Below are 17,871 nucleotides of genomic sequence, written 5' to 3' on the forward strand. Positions count from 1 at the left end.
CGCCCCCTCTCTCCATTCATTCACCGTGGTTACACATCAGACCGCTCCAGATATAAACCATATGTACAAGATTAGAGGCCAAATGAACAGCAGAGAGGTAATGAAGACAACAGGATGACAGTGAGTATACGTAAATTCCCTCTGTGCATTATTGCTGTGTCAGCTAAAATGGAGCCGAGGTTAGTGTTTTTTTAAAACTTTCTACAGTTTCCATTCTTCTCAACGCAAAAAAGACACATGAATGATACAGTCAAGAGTTCAGAAAGTGCTGGAGGAAATGTTTGGCGAAAACAACATCAGGTAAAAGTTTGTGTGCCCAGGATTCCTGAAGCTCAGCACATGATGAATGTGGATGAACCTGATTGTGCCATTACAATTCCCACACACACACACAATGAATACTCATTGTCTCATGTGATCATAGTGTAGGTGGGTCTGAGGGAGGCACTCACCCACACTGCCACCAAAACTTAGAGACACAATGAGGAATGACTAAGAGTGTTTATTTATTCACAAAGGGTGCTACAAGCAACACATTTTTCATCCCTATTAAATTCCCGACATGGCTCCGACTGGAGCAGCATTTCAAGCCCATTAAACATCTGGAGTATATTATGGTTGGACTAAAATTGCTGGACTTCATGATACTTTCAATTTATGGTCGCCTGGATATCTCTGTTCATATGCATCAAAAGACGATAACAATTAAAAAAAGCTGAATTTAAACCAAGTGCGCTGAAAATTGTCATGAGCATGAAATCTTGATATGGTGCCACTTTTAACAGCTCATCAGGGAAAATTCCTCCATAAAGGGATAGAGCTCTAATGGTTAATGAGCCTGACAGAAACGCAACTGCAGTAATTAAGACAGACCATCTGGTATGCTTCACTCTCTGGTTTCATAAAAAGGTACAGTAACTACTGTATAACAGGACTACAGTATGACTTATAACGCAATACAACATGATGGAGGACAGCCAAATACTTACATTTCTACTAGAATTTAAGTGAATGTCTAAAACATAAATCTAAAATGTAAGTTTAAAAAAACCAAAAAAAAAAAAACCAAAAAAAAAAAAAAACCCTGCAGTTGCCATTTTACCTGCTGAACAATTATGATTTATGACCAACAAATGCAGCCATAGTAACCATCACCCCAAAACGTAGATGTTGTTCTGTGTAAAACTTGGGGAATATATGCTGACATTTCTGTTTTTGCTGGCATGAATAAACTGAGCGTTATACGTGTCGCTCCTTGACAACAAGGTTTGGAATGTTAACATACCGTTCAACCACCTTCGTAAACACCAACTAGCTAAAAGGCCCATCTCTCCCGGTCAACATTTCCCCATAAAACTTGCAGGGCCGAGTGTCCCCATGAGTGTGCCCGGGGGCCTGGAAAGCACAGGGAATCAAAAGTGCCCCAGTTTGCTTTTCCACTCCAGGGGAAAGAAAAACAGACACGCTGATCAATCAGTGGGGATGAGGAGAGGCATGCTGCCCTGCGAGGTGGCCACAATGGACCCCGAGCTTAAAAGCTACAAGTCCATGTGAAGACCTCACACTGTCCAGTCACAGAGCTCACTGTGCAGGGAAGACGAAGAAAACATCCCTCCACCTTAGCCACAGCCAGCACCACTCCCCCAACACTGGCTTGGCTTAGCAGAGCTCTGGCCTGCCAAACCAAACAACAGCCCCACTCATGTGAGACCTGAAATAGTACATTATTCCAAGCAATCATCGTCAAGGAAAAGATTTGCATGTCTGCATTTAGTGCTGGAGGAGAAGCCACCACAGGTGAGGTGCATTTACCTCTACTAGTGTCCAGTCTTGAAGACTTTCCAAAAACTTCAATCTTCAACCAACAGTGCATACACTATACATTTTTACATTATGACTCAATTTAAAAAAAAATAAACTTAGTCCTATTCCTGCATGCCAAGTATCCATTTCTGCTCCAAAGTGATGACCACAGCTTTGCACTCTAGTCAACCACAACCTCCAGAATAGAGCAGGACAAAGCCAGCTGCTGGCATGCAGGCCTTCTGTGAGAAGACTGGTGGATAGAGAAATGTAAGGGATAGTGGATGTATGGATGGATACTTACCCTGCCCTCTTTGGATAAAGAGCTTAGTGACACATGTCATACAGCAAAGTGCAATCCACCCAATTTAGGATAAAGAGGAAAGGTTTGGTTTGCACAGGGCCAGGGCTGAGTGTCACCCTACAGGAGCTGGCTATCATACACTAGGGGGGATATTTATAGTAAGTAACCACCCTATCCCAGCACAGAATCAGGCAGCCCACTAAGGCCAGCCTCGGGAACCTCAAAGTGCGGCAACTACAAACCCAGACATTGAGCCGGGTCGTAATGGCCCAGTGACGGGTCAAAGCAGTTTAGCTTTGGCCCTGCTCATTGAAACAGAGATCCTGTTGTGGTCATTCCTGATGATATAAACAGACGCTCTGAATCATGACTGTGGCCGGCCAGTTACAATCGCATGCCAAGAGTCCAAGAATCTAGGGTGCCTTTACTCTTTTTGTCATGGTGGTGTGGTAGAAGATATTCAAGTCCATGAACACAGCCAGTCACATCATGGCATGACAAAACAAAGCACATCAATGTGTTGGAAACAAGGGTTGCCAACACATGTCTATAGCAAATCTCTACAGTTTTCTTTGCATTTGTCTGATCTTTCAAGGCGAATGTTCACGGTAAACCGGTATGTTGGGAATATTGCTTCAGGACACTTCATCAGGGTGAATGCTTCTTGTAACAAGGACTTGAACCCACACCTTCTGATTAACGATTACTTTCCTTATTCAGTGCAGTACCCTTTAGAGCTTGTGCTCAAGATGTACTGTATAGATTTCCTGTTAAACACTCACATAGCCAAATATTTACAGTTATGGGAAAGGTAAAGGTCAATGCAGATTTTCATGTCCCATTCTAAAATTGCTTTGCATTACATGAAGTGCATGAAAATCAAAGCGTTGTGCAGGAAGTTTAGACTCTGTGACTAGGTACAAAGGCTATTGTTGTGTTTGAGTAGCCTCTGGGCTGAGCACAGTGTTGTGATGGTTAAGTACAGTTTGGGAATGTCAGCAGGCTCCCTGGTGTCCACTCTACTCCATCCTGACCCCCGTCTCTTCCAGCTCCCATCACACAATGACAGGCCTTGTGACGCGAGGGGAAAAGCAGCACCAGCCTTCCACAGCCTCTGCCATCACAGCCACTATTGTATACAGGCCTTTTCTCAGGATATCCAACACCCTGGAAAATGGGGGATCCTGTTGCGCATCCCACTCTCCTCACTCAGGGAGCCAAAACAGGGGTGGAAAAGCCTTTTAGGAGCTTTTCAGAGAGGCTGATCAACTGATACAGCAGCGCTCTGCACCTCTCAAGCAGGACAGAAGCCCTTGTGATGGAGGCTTCACTTCTTAGCGCTCACTGGGATGCTGTGTTCCTGCCAGCCCGAGCAGCATAATGCACAGTATGCTCATGGCAGGCTTCTTCCCAGCCTTTTCCCCCCACCAAGAGCTCTGAAAGAACTCCACTCACTAATCACAGCAGTGCTGCGGGAGGCTCGTCACCACTTTAAAACCAGGGTAGACATCGCTTGGAGGAAGGGGTCAGCCAAAACCCACAACTCTCATCCACTAGGCTGGATGATGGTAAACACTGAGGCTGTCAGACATAGACGGCAGAGCAAGCAATCCAAATCAGTTTGAAGATCAGAAAAAGTAAAAAAAAATAAATAAAAAAATTATAATTAAACAGAGCTGTGATTAAACATCTCAAATTGCAGTCTTCTCAAAACATTAATTCAAAGATACTGAATAAAGACTTAAAAAGCCACAAAAAGCCAAGCTGACATTGGAGCAGAGGAAGATAGAAGGAATGTTAGGTCTCCCAAAGGCTACAGGACAAGAACGGATTCCAATATAAGAAAAATGAGAATAAAATATGGTAAAAATGGTAAGGAGAATGGGAGAAAAGGAGACTCCATAAACACCACAAAAATGCAAGGCTGTCCCGGACGGACAGCTTTGACAGGAGCGCACTCATTCCTAAGGGCTCACTGATGGAGCTCCGAGCCACAACATAGCTCCTAATGTGTTTCTTGGTAGGCCAATACGGAAGTGTGCTCCACCATGGTTTGCTGCCCACAGCCTCACTGTAACTCCACAGTGGGTTTTTGAATGTGGTTTTGGATCGACGGTGAAAACATCAGCATCTGTATAACAGATATCTACAATGCCTTGACTGAGAAATAATACAATGATAAACCTAACGTGCAATATCAGTAAGCTGAATTGAGTGCGAGTACTTGACCCATTTAGACCACTAGACCGTTTAGCTAAAGGACCAGATTTAAACTCTTATAAAGACAATTTATAGCTACATTTTAGGAGCATTGCCCTTTCATTAGGTTGGGGCATTCACAAGAGACAAATTAAAAACAATATTTAAACAGAAAAATTGAAGCAGCAGAGGCCAAGATATCCTGACTTTTGGTCCCTAGTATGGGTCACGCTCCAAAAGATTGAATCCAACATTTCCCATAATGCATAATGCTTAACTCTCTCATTTTAACCCTCTCTGCCTGGTAAATGTATAGTCAAACTCAACCCCCAAGTTTGTAACACAGGCTTCCGATTACATTTAAAGGCTCGAGCCCAATTCAAAATAACCTTGATGACATCATCATAAGACTTTAAAAAGCCCCCTACAGAGCCGCAGAAGACATAATACAGCTGTCTTAGCACATGTAAAAATCTGTGGAGTTGCCCTTTAAAAAGAGCCAACACACAATTAGAATTTCAAATTGTTTAATTTAAATTACTTTTTAGTCAAGGCGGATCCATAGCACCGAAAAGCTAATTCACTGTGTGTGTAAAGGACTTGACACTAAGCGACTTTATCATCTCCAGTCCTTTCCAGCCTACTGTCTGCCAGAGGCGTCGTAGTCCAAATGAACATCACATATCACACTCATGTCAGTTTAATCAGCGAGCCAGTCAGAGAGCTGATTCATGTCTGTACACACAGACATCCTGCATACCCTCCCCGCCCGAAAACAACTTGGAAGGAGACAACACACCATGTGGCTTGGCAGTCACATAAAATTAGTTATTAGGAGCTACTCTGGCCCTAAAGACCATTTTGTTGGGAACAGATTGACCAAAACAAAATACTTTGATCAAAGACTGGTCAAAAATGTTCTGAAAAAGTAACGACAGCAACCCCAACAGACCCACTTTTACCCCAGTTCCACCATGGCTAGACTAGTTCATCTTTCTCCCAGCGTGAAAGAGATCAAAACTACTCTGACGTAAGCATCCAGTCACAAAGACTGGACACCATTGTGAGTGACAGTGCATCTGAATCTTATTTAACATGTAAACAACACAAAGAATCCCAAACTCGAAGAGAAACTTTAAAAATGGACCTTCTCAGCCAGCTGCCTCTCTTGAATGTTTTGAAGTTCAAACCTCTGCATATTTATCTAACTTCATGTAATGTCCAGAGTTATAAAAATGGCTGGGATTCCTTGTACAAAAAGGTCTTGTATGTTTTTTCCTGCTCTGTCATCTCACATGTTCTATCTTCAGTGGGACCCATGCTTGAGACTAACCATCTAGGCATAGCTGAAATAGCTCATGATGAACTTTCCCACAACATTTTCTCTCTTTAACTCACTGAAGTCTTTCCAGACGCCCGAGTCCCCCTTCTCGGTTTTTTTGCTGGAATGGTAAATAAGCACAGCATAGTTTGGTTGTAGTCTCATGATAACCCCAAGTCCATATTTTACCGCTTACAGAGACTAATGAGTCTCCATTCAGACAACTAAAAAGGTTAAGGCCATTGTTTTGAAAGTAAGGCGCTGAATGAAACAGCTCCAGACTGTTGTTCAACTTAATGTCAGATATTTTCAAAGACTGACCTTTGAAGTTTATACACTCCCTGCTATAAAAATGTCAAAACCTTTCTGTATCCTGCCTTTGCTGTGAAGTCTACATACAGTACACTGGAGTCCACAAACCTTTTGTAGGGCATCTTCTGTGGCATCAGAAAGTAACAATTCAAGAGGAAAGGCTAAGAACTGAAATACATTATTCTTACAGACTGGGAGAGTGCAGTCAAAATAAATACATCTCACAGAGCTCAGCACAGACAAAAAAAAACCCTTCAGCTGCAGCCTAAAACCGCAGCTACAGATGACTGACAGGTTGACTTTGTGGGGACATAACATTTACATGTATTTCTTCAGTATATTGTACTCCAGCTCCTAGATCCTAAACCTGTATGTGCGCCATGATACCCAGGAAATCACCCCATCATTATCGCACCATCTAAAGAACAGCAAACTTATTTTTACAGCAGTGACAGTACAAAGACAGGAACACAACAAATTCCTCTCTTGTTTCTGTTTGGCGTAGAGAGTAATTTCACGCTCATTAAGAACCAATTGTCCTCATCTAATTAAAAACATTTTATAGTTGGAATTCAGCTGTTTTTCTTTTGCAGGGTGGCTGGGTGACTTAAATGGGACAACTCTTGACTGCATATCTCAATAGGCGGAAAACATTTGCTTTAAAACTTACAAAGGAATACATAGAGAACTTGGTGAAGAAACAATGGAAACTAACCTGTGATAGTGGTCTGGACAGCCTGTGACTCTTCTCTTCTGGAGACCATGAGCGCAGCTGGACACTGGAACATAAAGACAACCGAGCTTCAACAATACATGATTTTGGGGTGGGCAATAGGATGATACATACCGTGAGACTGACAAATGTCAACCCTCTGAGCTTCCTTCAAATTAATATATCTGGATACATTGAAAGTTACTGTGGACCACTCCACAAATCAATAAACAGGACTGACCAGAGCACTGAATGGTGCAAAGCTTTACTTGCAATATTGGATTTGTATATCATTAGCGTTTGCTAGATTAGCCAAAAATAGATATTCCTGTCTAGTTTTAGCAAATGAAGTATATTAACAATATATATCGATAGTAATATAAAATTATATATACACACACTGCAATACAAGATTTCATTTCTATCGCTCTATTCATAAGTTTTCATTTACACATAGTTCTACAGGTTCCTCATGGGGATGCACAAATTCTAATTTGATGCAACAGTAAACTTTTAATTTTGAGGAACCACAGTAGTTTAAATTATTTCTATACTGAAAAGTCAGACTGATTTACTGCGCAATGTGACTAACAAGATATACTGTCATGCCATGCTCAGAGAGAACGTGGTGAACGTTCCACATTCTGCCTTTTGTTCAAATGAATGCAAACGGTGGAATGTGATATCCTGTGCATATCCTTTGTTACTACAGTACAATCCCATTGCCCCACTTTCTGTCTGTTACTCCCATACCTATTGACTCTGGGCCTGTTGTGGAGTCAAGAGACCACTTGTTGCAACCTTTTGTCCATATATAAGCCTATTTGAGCAGTGAATGGACGGGTTTCTGAAAAGGATTCAACTGTCCATCTGAAATTTCAAGCTCTAAAATGTCCGGAGACTCTTTTTCCTGTCCGTAGTGAAAGGCTGAGGCATCTATCCAACAACTGCAAATGTTACAAGCAAGCCAATATTGACATTCCACTGGAGCTTTTTTTAAGCAATTTGTTCATGTAAATTCCAGACTTTGCAGTACAGTGTGGATTCTTCTTGACATTAGTGACCGTGTTCAGATTTCTAGATATTTTATCTGCCTGCTTGAACATTGCAATGCTGATTTCCAATACAGCATGTCAAGTGAGCTACCTCTTGTTGGTGGTCGGTGTCAGCATCTCCCTCTTCCCGTCTGGGCTGGCAGAATAATCTGGTGAATAAGGTCCAGGAGACAGCGATGCAGGGCTGGCAATGGTATACTCTCTGTAGTTCTGATTCTCATCTCGACTCACTATTACTGCCTCCTACAGAACATAGGAGTGTTACTCCATTGGTATCTGTTGAACGTAACTTGATCTTCACAACTGCATTTTTGCTATACAAGTAGCGAAAGGCTTAATTGAGCATAATAGACACCTGTGAGAATGTCAGCAGCACACACAAGTACAGAGAAGTAAATGCATTCCTCAAACATGTCTACATATTGTATTGAGTACTGTACGCAGTGCTTTGGGACTCATTATGATCTCAATACAACACAGGAAGAAGTACTAAATCACTGCAATGTCTTGTATTGCTTCCATCTTGAGGACTGTGAAATAACCAGATATGTAATAAACAGATGTGTGATGCATGCAATTTGCAAAAATGAAGCAGCATACCCTCTGTAGTCATAACAACACATTATTCAAATAACACAGGCACTTGTAAGCAATGATGTGGATCAAAAAGACAGAAAACACAGTTCTGGAGATCAGTTTGGTGTCCAGTAATTAAGACAAAGTGTAGACAGATTAAAGCTCCTGTGGAGCTGCAGCACCGACCTGGAAGCGTCCGGTGAGCTGCTCAGGGTTACTGATGCCATTGGTCTGTCCAGGGCTGGGAGGATCAGGTCTTTAAAGACAGAAAACCACATAAATCAATTGGCTGACAACATTGATGATATCTGCCTAACAAAGGTTTCATTCTCAATCTATTTAGCATTTAGGGATAAAGTCTGATCACATCAGTGAGAATTTAAAAAACAACAAAAAACTGAGGCAGTAAGGAAGTTGATGTTAAATAAACAAACATTTAAATCTGGTCAAAATGTCATAAAGGACAAGCTAATGTGCTCAAAAGTATGTAATGTGTTCAAGAAATTGCAAGGAAAATGCTGAGTTCTGCTGATTGTCTAAGGGTGAACTTATTTTAAAGTGCAGTCTAGTAAAAACCAAAACAATTTTTTGACATCCCTTTTGCTAACGTCCTGGCAAGCATCCATTGGTATGTTCCCATGAATCCGAGATTAATGCTGACGCTTTAGCCCTTTTGAAAATATTCTCCCGATGTATCTCGTCTTTCCAACTAGTCACTTTGGTTTTACTTTCTTAAATATAAAACACATTTGGTAAGCAATTCCATCACTGGTTTTGGAGGGAAAAAAATTTGGGCAGTATATGTGCCAATGCAAACACACAGTGCCCCCCTGGCTGCAGGGCCAGAGGCTGACTGGCTTTTGGTGGGCCCGGGGTAATGAGGCACACAGGAAGGCCTGGATGCCTGTGGTAAATCATCCAGAAACACACCTCTCGTGGCCTAGGCTCCGCATACTGTGTACAAGAGAGGGATGGCAAGAAGATGAAAACTGATACAGCAGCCTTGAGACATTTCTTCCTGTAGGGGAGATATTAATGTGGCAGGCCTGAAAAACTCATTGCGTTGAATTAGGAACTGCAGAGCTGAAAAAATGTTCACCTCGTGCTTTAAACTTCCATGTACCTCAAAACACCAGAGAATGTAATGTTGTGGTCTTTAGACAATGAGACGTATTTTATAGGTCGGTGAGCAAATCAGTGTGTAGTCTTCTGAGAACGGAAATATTAAAAAAAGATTTAATACTGACCACAGTTCAAAAGGATTCAAATCCATAAGAAGCAAAAGGCACATACTTTGTAATGAGCTGTGACCAGCATTTAGGACCATGCAAGCCGCTGCTTTATGGGATATCGGCTAATGTTGGAAATGTTTTTATACTAGTGCTGGGTTTCTGTAATGTTGCCAAAGTGAACAGTTGACAAAATAAGCCAAAGTTCTCAAATATTTACTTCTGTTCAAATACAAGTAGACACACAAGACCTCTGCCTAAATAAAATTGGCAACATTTTTTAAAAATCAGGAAATTTCTGATCAAAGAATAAGTTAACAAAACTATGAATCTGACAAACTTTCAGGTATTTGGTCTTTTTGGGTGGGAGGTTTATGTTAAAGTGTTTTTGTGGAATTTTACCCCCCCCCCCACACACACACACACACACCTTTCTTCTTCTTCTTCGAGAGAGAGACAGAGGTTTTTGGTTGACGTGACATCATCCTCAAGAAGGGGTGTCACGAGATCTTGTGAGATTAAATTGTGACGATATTTCACGTCAGGTAAAAAGCTGTTTCACAAGACTCACGCAAGTGACATTTTTCACACGCTGTCAAGCCATACATTAATTTTCTCATGCAGTGAAATACAACTATATAACTGATAACTCCACCCAGCTGATTGACACCAGCGTAACCCACTCGCGCAGACAGCTGTGACGAGTGGTAATGTAGCTGATAGAGTTTTGCAACATAAACATTTAAAAACTGAAGCCAGTCTTGCTATTTGGAACTGTGAGCTGCACTTTATCGGAGCTGCAGAAGTTAACGTGTGTGCGGATCTGGGGTGAGATTGCTGCCTTATCAAAAGTGTTTCATTTACTTTCGGTTTCAAATGCAGCATGAAGTCCCAAACGGTCTGAAGGGGAGGACGTTACTACCAGCGAGTTTTGAACATGTGCAGAAAATTTCCTGAAACACAGGAGCTAATAACGTCCAGGAGTTTATAACTAAATTAAAATTTAATAATTTATCATTGAGGTGACTAAATCATGACTCAGCAGCGATGATATGAGAAAAGTTGATCTACAGGAGAAATGGGTCTGAAAACAGTACAGAATGACTGAGAGGTGCACTGCATTATATTCTGTTATAGTTTGGCTATAGAGTTTAAATTTTCACCTGTCATGTGAATTTTGTGTTTTTCTTTATATAAATTAATAAAAATCACCATAAACCGGTGCAGAAAAATTCATCAAAATTCAGGAAATAAAATGTTTAATGCTCAAAATTTTCATATAATTCAGCATTAAAGATTTTTTTAAAAAATAGTGTTAAAATCTTGTTCCGTCTCCATCGAGAACCCAATCTTGAATCTCATCGGTTCAGTTTCTCGTCACACCCCTATCCGCAAGGCATCAAAAGCACAATAAATACCAAACAAGGAGCGGCAAACAAAGCCCAGGGTCAATGACAAGACAGTGATGGTGTGGTTGCTTTGTCATGTAAAAATAGTCCCAGATAGTCAAGTCTAGGATGAACATGTCGTTGGATGCACCAATAAACCTCTGCATACACGCCTAAAAACAACATTTTCTATTCTGAGGATGGGCTGGTGCTAGCTTCTTCCAGTGGGCAACACCATCTGTGTGATGACAGCTAGTATCCATATCACTGTTGGTTTGAAAAGAATAAGCTGCCAACCAGATGTTGGGGCTAGAAAAAGGGAGCATTCTCAACTAAGCAAAGAACAAATCAAACATTACAGATTTGTGCCACCCAATTAATAAAGCTTTTGAGAGCTTGTCTGACTGTAATTCAAACAGGTAATACGCTTGATGGGTGGCATTAAGACAGGAGCCTGTGAGGTACAAAGTTGTTTTGGTGCTGAAATCCACTGAGTGGGATTAAAGACATGGCAGAACTACACAGTGGCATTGTCCTAGGCAAGCAAGGAGTAATGGTGTTGTTTCTGGCTTGGTAGGAGACATGAGGTCAGCAGGGAAAAATTCACTCACATGGACGCAGGACATCCAAGGAGGAAGTATGTGAAAGCGCATGTGCGTGAGTGTGTGTATGTGTGTGCACACACAGTAAGAGAGAATGTCTAAGTAAAAGCGTGACGGGGGCAACACGGACAAGAAATTAGAATTTTAGGGTGAACTTTTGATCAAAATGCCCGCCAAGAGCAATCCTGACTCAAAGGAAAACCGTTTTAGTAGCCAACTCCCTGTCATCCAAAGAAGGTCTTGGCAAATTTCAAAACAGGGTTTATTAAGATGGACCAGGGAAGGGAACTGTGTGGCTCTCATTCATGCTGGCATTTCCCCTGATTACAATCACTTGTTTTGTTTGTACAGTGCTTGCATGATAAAGTTTAAAAGAGTGTAAAGAAAGATTGAAGCTGGGGCAGCTGTGGTCTTGGCACAAACAACAAAAATTAGGGAAGATATTCAGATGGGGAAGCTGCAGAGGGTTGCATGGTTCTGTAATGTATTTTTTTTATGTTTATATATCCAACATATACACAAAATAAAACTACAAGTCATGGTAGCAGTAATATTTTTAAAGTATATTATAATATTTTTATTTTAAAAGTTTACCTCTCCACCACAAGCTGCAGCTGGGTCTTTGAATTCTTGATCTTGTTCTGGGCCTCCACGTTCAGCATGTCGGCCGTGTTTTCCCCGTTGATCTCCAAGATAATGTCACCAGGTTGCAGGTTTGCCTTCTCTGCCTTGCTGCCACCATTAACCTGTTGAACAGAGGAATGAGATCCAGTCAGGTCTTCCTGGCCCCAGGTCCTGCTCGGAACATAACACTATCAGGAAAGCATAGACAGCTCTCCATCTTATGGCTGTGTGGACAATTTGTCAGTGGCTGACATTCTGCATCGACAAATGAGTAAATGTGATAAGATGTTGATGAGCTTCACACTTTTTTTCCCCTTATCCAACTGTCTCTCTCAACAATTCATAACACTACAGATGCCACAGCGTTTCACACACATGGAATGAGGCAACGCGGGTCCACAGCAGACAGATTCATGACACCCTCGGGGAGAAGTCATTAGTGTGACACTACTTGATGGTTTGACTGGAACTGACCTTTGCAACCAGCCTGACCACATGTCAAAGCCAATGCTATACCACCACATCAGAGGGAATTCCACACTAATGGGCCAAAACGTCCTAGCAAACACTTTCAGCTTGGTTCCTTTGTCCCAGGCCCAAACACACAGGCTTACTAAAACAAAAGGCAAGATGTAGAGGTCGACGCTGCAACTGCATAAACTTGAGAGAAGTACGACATTTGCCACAAACAGCGCTCGCCTTACAATTAAAAACAGAGAGGCAATAAAAGAATGCAAAAATGCCAATCCAAGTCGCATTCTTACATCTCTAGAGGAAAAATGGATGTAAAGAGAATGCCAGTCAACAGGCTGTCTGTCAGTTTAGCCATGCAAAAGGGCAGAAGTGCCATGTCTGTGGGCCCACTCGAGAGACAATTAAGCGTTGCTGTGGTGACCCACAATAGTGCGTGCCTTTTCTGATCAGGACACGCCTGGTTTCACATAAACTAAGAGCAGTTGGGGGTTCTTTTCCAAGGCCTGTGCCCAAGTGAATTGGGGGCAAGCTATCTTTCAGGCCAAGAGGAATAAAAGAGGGCATCCATGACGTCTTTTTGCCCAGCGCCAACCACTTCAGATGGCCCAACCCTATGGCTACTGCTGGGGAGGAGACAAGCCGTTTCTCAAACTGGGCTTTGCAAACTAATTTCAGTGATAAAGTTTCTCCCTCAGCAGGAATGTCACTTCAGAGAACTAGTTTGATATTTGAGACCAGCAAACATGCTAGTGTTTATTGAACAGCAGTAACAAAATCACAGACTTAAAGCCCATTATTCATGGGAAGACATGTTTTTTTAGCATAAGTTGTCAAGAGGCGGCAAACAATAAATGCTTTTGAAGTCAAAGTCTGTGTGAATCACTGGTTCTTCGCCATAATTTATCCTTTAAGGGTCTGCAGAGCTGCTGGGGAAATCTCACTGGAAAAATCCAGGCTAAGGTCCAGGATGTGCAGTGGGCAGAACTGGGTGTCTCTGGCATGCAGAGGTTAGTATGAGTCTGAGTTTCCTGGTGGTGTTTACTGTGTCCTGTCTGCTTACAGTGGTAATGTTTCCGCTCCATCTAGTTCCATCTAATTTATTTTTTACAGTGACTTGGAAAATATGTTCAGTAAAAACAACATGCACATGCTAAAGTACAACTTTACTAATGCACATGTTAATGCATGCACATTAGAACAGAAACACAAACCCACTCTCTCACATACTGCACTCTGGGTTCAGGAACCCCTCATCTCCCACCTCAGCTTCCACTGTACTGTAATCAGTGATTTCCCTCTAATGTAATCTACTTCCATTCTATTCTGACAGGTTCAGTAGTCAAGGAAATGGGTATGAAGCAGCCCATGGACGCAAACAAAGACAAGAAAAGAGACGTAGTGAGGAGGAAGTTGACTTTGCATGACATGCCATTATAGGCTGTGCTTTCACAATAACAGAGGATATGGTTTGATAAAGTGTGACCAGGTTCAAAAATATGGTGGCTGTCGGCGAGTACCTTTGATACAGTTATGGCCTTCTTGAAGTCCCTTCCTCCAAATATCCTGAAGCCCCATGGTGAAGGGCCGATAAGGTTCACTGTCAGCGCCATTTAGTGATCAGGTCAGCACACACTCTTCAAAACCCTGAAAGACAAAAAAAAGAAAAACAGACCCAGTGAACATGAGACTGAGTGTGAACAACATGTGGGACATAAACATGTGCATGGCTGAATGTTTTCATCAGAGACACGTGTTTCTGCTGGCCAGACTTAATATTAGATCAACAGGTGAAGACAGTGAACATTTGCATAAGCCGCCTTTCATCTCCAGGAACACTTCACTTCCACTGACCTAAGTCCCCTTGACATGGATTGTGTAACCACATCAAATCGGAATGGGAAGAATCTGAAACCAAAGGAAACACGACTAACATTGCTAAAGTAAGTGCCAAAGCCTAATAGTTTCATTAAATCCAAATGCTCTTTGAGACAATGACAATAAACGCAAACAAAAAGTTGCGCAAGCGCAGTCTACAAGGGAGGGCTGAACGTTTCTGTGTTTCACTGTGACCAGTGTTTAATGTATATTTAAAGTGGTGTAATAGGACATGACATGTAGCATGGTAGACCTTTAAGAGTTTATAAGAAAGTGTCGTATAAACATGTTTAACAATTCAGTTGTAAATCTATAGTTCCTTAGTGGACATTTAAAATTTGTACGGTCAGGGTTTACAGAAAAATGTACAGCTTTTGCTTTCCACAAAGTCTGTTGTGAATCTAAAACTGTAGCCTAAATCTTGTGTTTTAAAAGAAAAATCACTGTAGATGCCAATGTATAGTGAAGCCATGTGTGGAGTTCTGATTGTTCTTTTCTCTCTTCTGGACCAATTTTTCTGCAGGCCATTAATGTAATATTAAGAAGAAACAAAAAAACATCCACAAGATTTTTTGCTGTGCCTCTCTTTTCCACATGGGACATTTCACTTCCTTTGAACAATATTCTGGGGTTGACAGGCAGCATTGACTATCATGTCATATGTTAAGGCTCCAGGATTCTGTTAAGCAGTTGTTAATTATTTCCATCCATCACAAACATACACAGATACATGACCGGATAATCAAGTAACATAGCTCCCGGGTGTAGATCTTTAATGACTAGTGAGGACTGAGATTCGAAATATTACATGTTGCAAAATTATAGTTGGTGATGACGGTGTTGTACGCTACTGTCTGTAGCTTATGAAGATCACGAGTAAATACTGCGTGCTAAAAGCGAGGATATCTGGTGACCTTGCAATGACATAAGGATTATAATGTCCCCATCAGCAAGGTGCTAAAGGGTAATCAGATGGGTTACAAAACATGATCGTTGACTGATATTGACAATAACTGAATGCCTACATTCTCAATAAACCAGAGCAGAATATGCTTTAAAGCATTTAAATAGTTATGCTGATGTTATTCTCCACTTGCAGAGAATGTGCGATTCAACTGCCAGTTTACTGAGACACTGCTCGTAGTTGTGGATAAAGCTTGTCTGCATGTGGAAACAATGTTCTGTGGCATACATTGATGATGAGATGAGCACTTACAGGTTCATAAACACATCACCACCTGCACAATGCAAACACACAGGGCTGCTGTGTATGTGACTGAAATTCATTTCACTGAGAAAATGTGCAGTTATTTCAGCTGAAAACAGCGTAACAAGTAATACAGGTGCACACGTCAATGGCATAAGCTACCTTAAGTGTAGACGGCCTCACTCGAAAAATGTCTACACCCATACCTGGGTCTGTTGCTTAACTCACAACACAAATAAAGATAGGTCTTCTGTCAACCTCTGAAAGTAAATGCAGAATTTACTCCTTAAAATTGACTGTTATTTTCTACAGAGACAGCGCTTTGCTGGACTTGTTTTCCAGAACATCATTGCAAACTGCACTTTAATTTGGACCTTTTGGTCTTAAATTACCCTACCCATGGCCTCCCAAATCAAATTCAAGTCACTAATGCTTGCATACAGACTAATGGGTCTGCACCCATGTACCTAAACTCCATAATAGAAGCTTACGTTCCTTCTCAGCCACTGAGCTCCAACGAACGCCGCCTGGCTCTGCCATCCCTACACACAAAGCCATCACAGTCCCAGCTGTTCTCATCTGTGACACCACAATGGTGGAACGAGCTAGGACATGCCATCAGAGTAGGAAGGGCGTCTGTCTCCAACTTCAAGAAACTCTTGAAAACTTCTCTTCCGAGAACACTTTCTCTCCTAACTCCTAACCTCTAACATACACTTCCTGTGTCCTTCTTCTATCCCCTTGAAATTCACTTGTATTGATTGCACTTTTTTGTTAACTCTTACTTCTTTCCCCATTTACCCCCATTGTTGTGATATGTGCCATTAGCCCTTACTAGTATTTATTGCTGCTCTTACTAGTATTGTCAGTTGTAAATCTCATGCTGTATTTGATGCCTTGTTTATGCTTGTATGTTGTTCCTCAAATGTAAGTCGCTTTGGATAAGAGTCTGCCAAATGAGTAAATGTAAAAGTAAATTTATTTACTATTTGACTTGAAGGTTAAGGTTGATCCAAAGCACTGCATCCATAAAGTAGTAAAAGCCTGTCAATAGCCATGACTACATAATACAGTTATCAAAGTTTCTAAAGTTATTGAGGAGCAAGCATGGAAAACTTCTGGATAAAAGTGGATCTAGGACATCAGGCACGCTACTTGCCTAAACCCTCCAAACACATTTCATCAGCCGCACATTCCACCAGTGTTTGGGTCACAGTGCAGACCCAGTTAGTTATTAACAGTCTGGCCATTTAGCAGGGTTACTAGGCTCACCATCATTAGGGTCTCTTAATTGCGGTGGCCTCCAGAAATAAGTACAGTTGTGATAATGACAGGGAGCAGCCGCCCCAAAGTTTCCCAGCCATTGGGGGTGTCAATTAGTTCCATGAGCCTCTCCTATAGAGCGGCCATTATCAACAGGGCACCCTGCTAATTCTCCGCGTAAATATTCATGTTTAGTGTCATAAAAATGCTAGTGGTGGATAATGTCAAAGTGAAAGGATGGTGAAAGTATGCAGCAGGGCTGACAAACAGCGGAAAATAAAAACAACACGTAGTGGTGGCGAGGATAAGTGGCACACTCATGGGCTTAATTGGCCACTGATGAGGTTTTAAGACTGTACTGCAGCTCACATAAAACAAAGTGCTGAACACAGTTTGATGAAGCCTCACTATCACACAAAAGTACTGTTGGGCATCTGCCAATACAAAGAAAAGGTGAATTCTGTTCTGGTGACATCTCGCTGCTTTTGCCTCCGGGCCAATTTGGCATTTCAATTCAACACACCCAACACAATGATAAGAATTCTAGTCATTAAGTCATTTCAATGGCTCGCAGTTCAGCATCAGCGACACAGCAGGGACCAGTACGAGAATGGAATCTGGTAGTGTAGGTGTCGTGAAATACTCACTTCTGACTAACACAATGAACAGGTTTTTGACTTTCATTCCTACAGTACATACCAACAAACAGCCGTCTGTCAAGTTTGACAGGCTACAAGAAGAAGCATCCACATTTCCTAGACAGGCTTATCCAGTGGTTCATTCAGTTGAGAGAGTTTTAATTATTATTAATCATCAACTATTTATCTCTATAGTAATTTTTGAAGTGTGCCACTTATCCTCACCACCACTATGTGTTGGCTCTCACCATCCTTTCACTTTGATATTATTCACCACTAGCGTTTTGAT

The 17,871-nt window shown here is 41.6% G+C and overlaps 1 protein-coding gene across 2 annotated transcripts in view; it reads right to left on the reverse strand.

Annotated features, from left to right (window-relative positions):
• pdlim2 (PDZ and LIM domain 2 (mystique)) overlaps positions 1-17,871 on the reverse strand; it is a 35,185-nt gene that overhangs the window by 12,688 nt on the left and 4,626 nt on the right. For both annotated transcript variants that reach the window (XM_046036073.1, XM_046036072.1), the window contains exons 2-6: positions 14,117-14,243; positions 12,096-12,247; positions 8,469-8,538; positions 7,798-7,949; positions 6,655-6,718 (exon numbers count right to left, since the gene is read on the reverse strand). In XM_046036073.1, the coding sequence (XP_045892029.1) occupies positions 6,655-6,718; positions 7,798-7,949; positions 8,469-8,538; positions 12,096-12,247; positions 14,117-14,209 (531 nt within the window). In that variant the 5' untranslated portion in view covers positions 14,210-14,243. The remainder of the gene's footprint in view (positions 1-6,654; positions 6,719-7,797; positions 7,950-8,468; positions 8,539-12,095; positions 12,248-14,116; positions 14,244-17,871) is intronic.

The sequence above is a fragment of the Micropterus dolomieu genome, linkage group LG21 (genome assembly GCF_021292245.1).
Source record: "Micropterus dolomieu isolate WLL.071019.BEF.003 ecotype Adirondacks linkage group LG21, ASM2129224v1, whole genome shotgun sequence".
NCBI lineage: Eukaryota > Metazoa > Chordata > Actinopteri > Centrarchiformes > Centrarchidae > Micropterus > Micropterus dolomieu.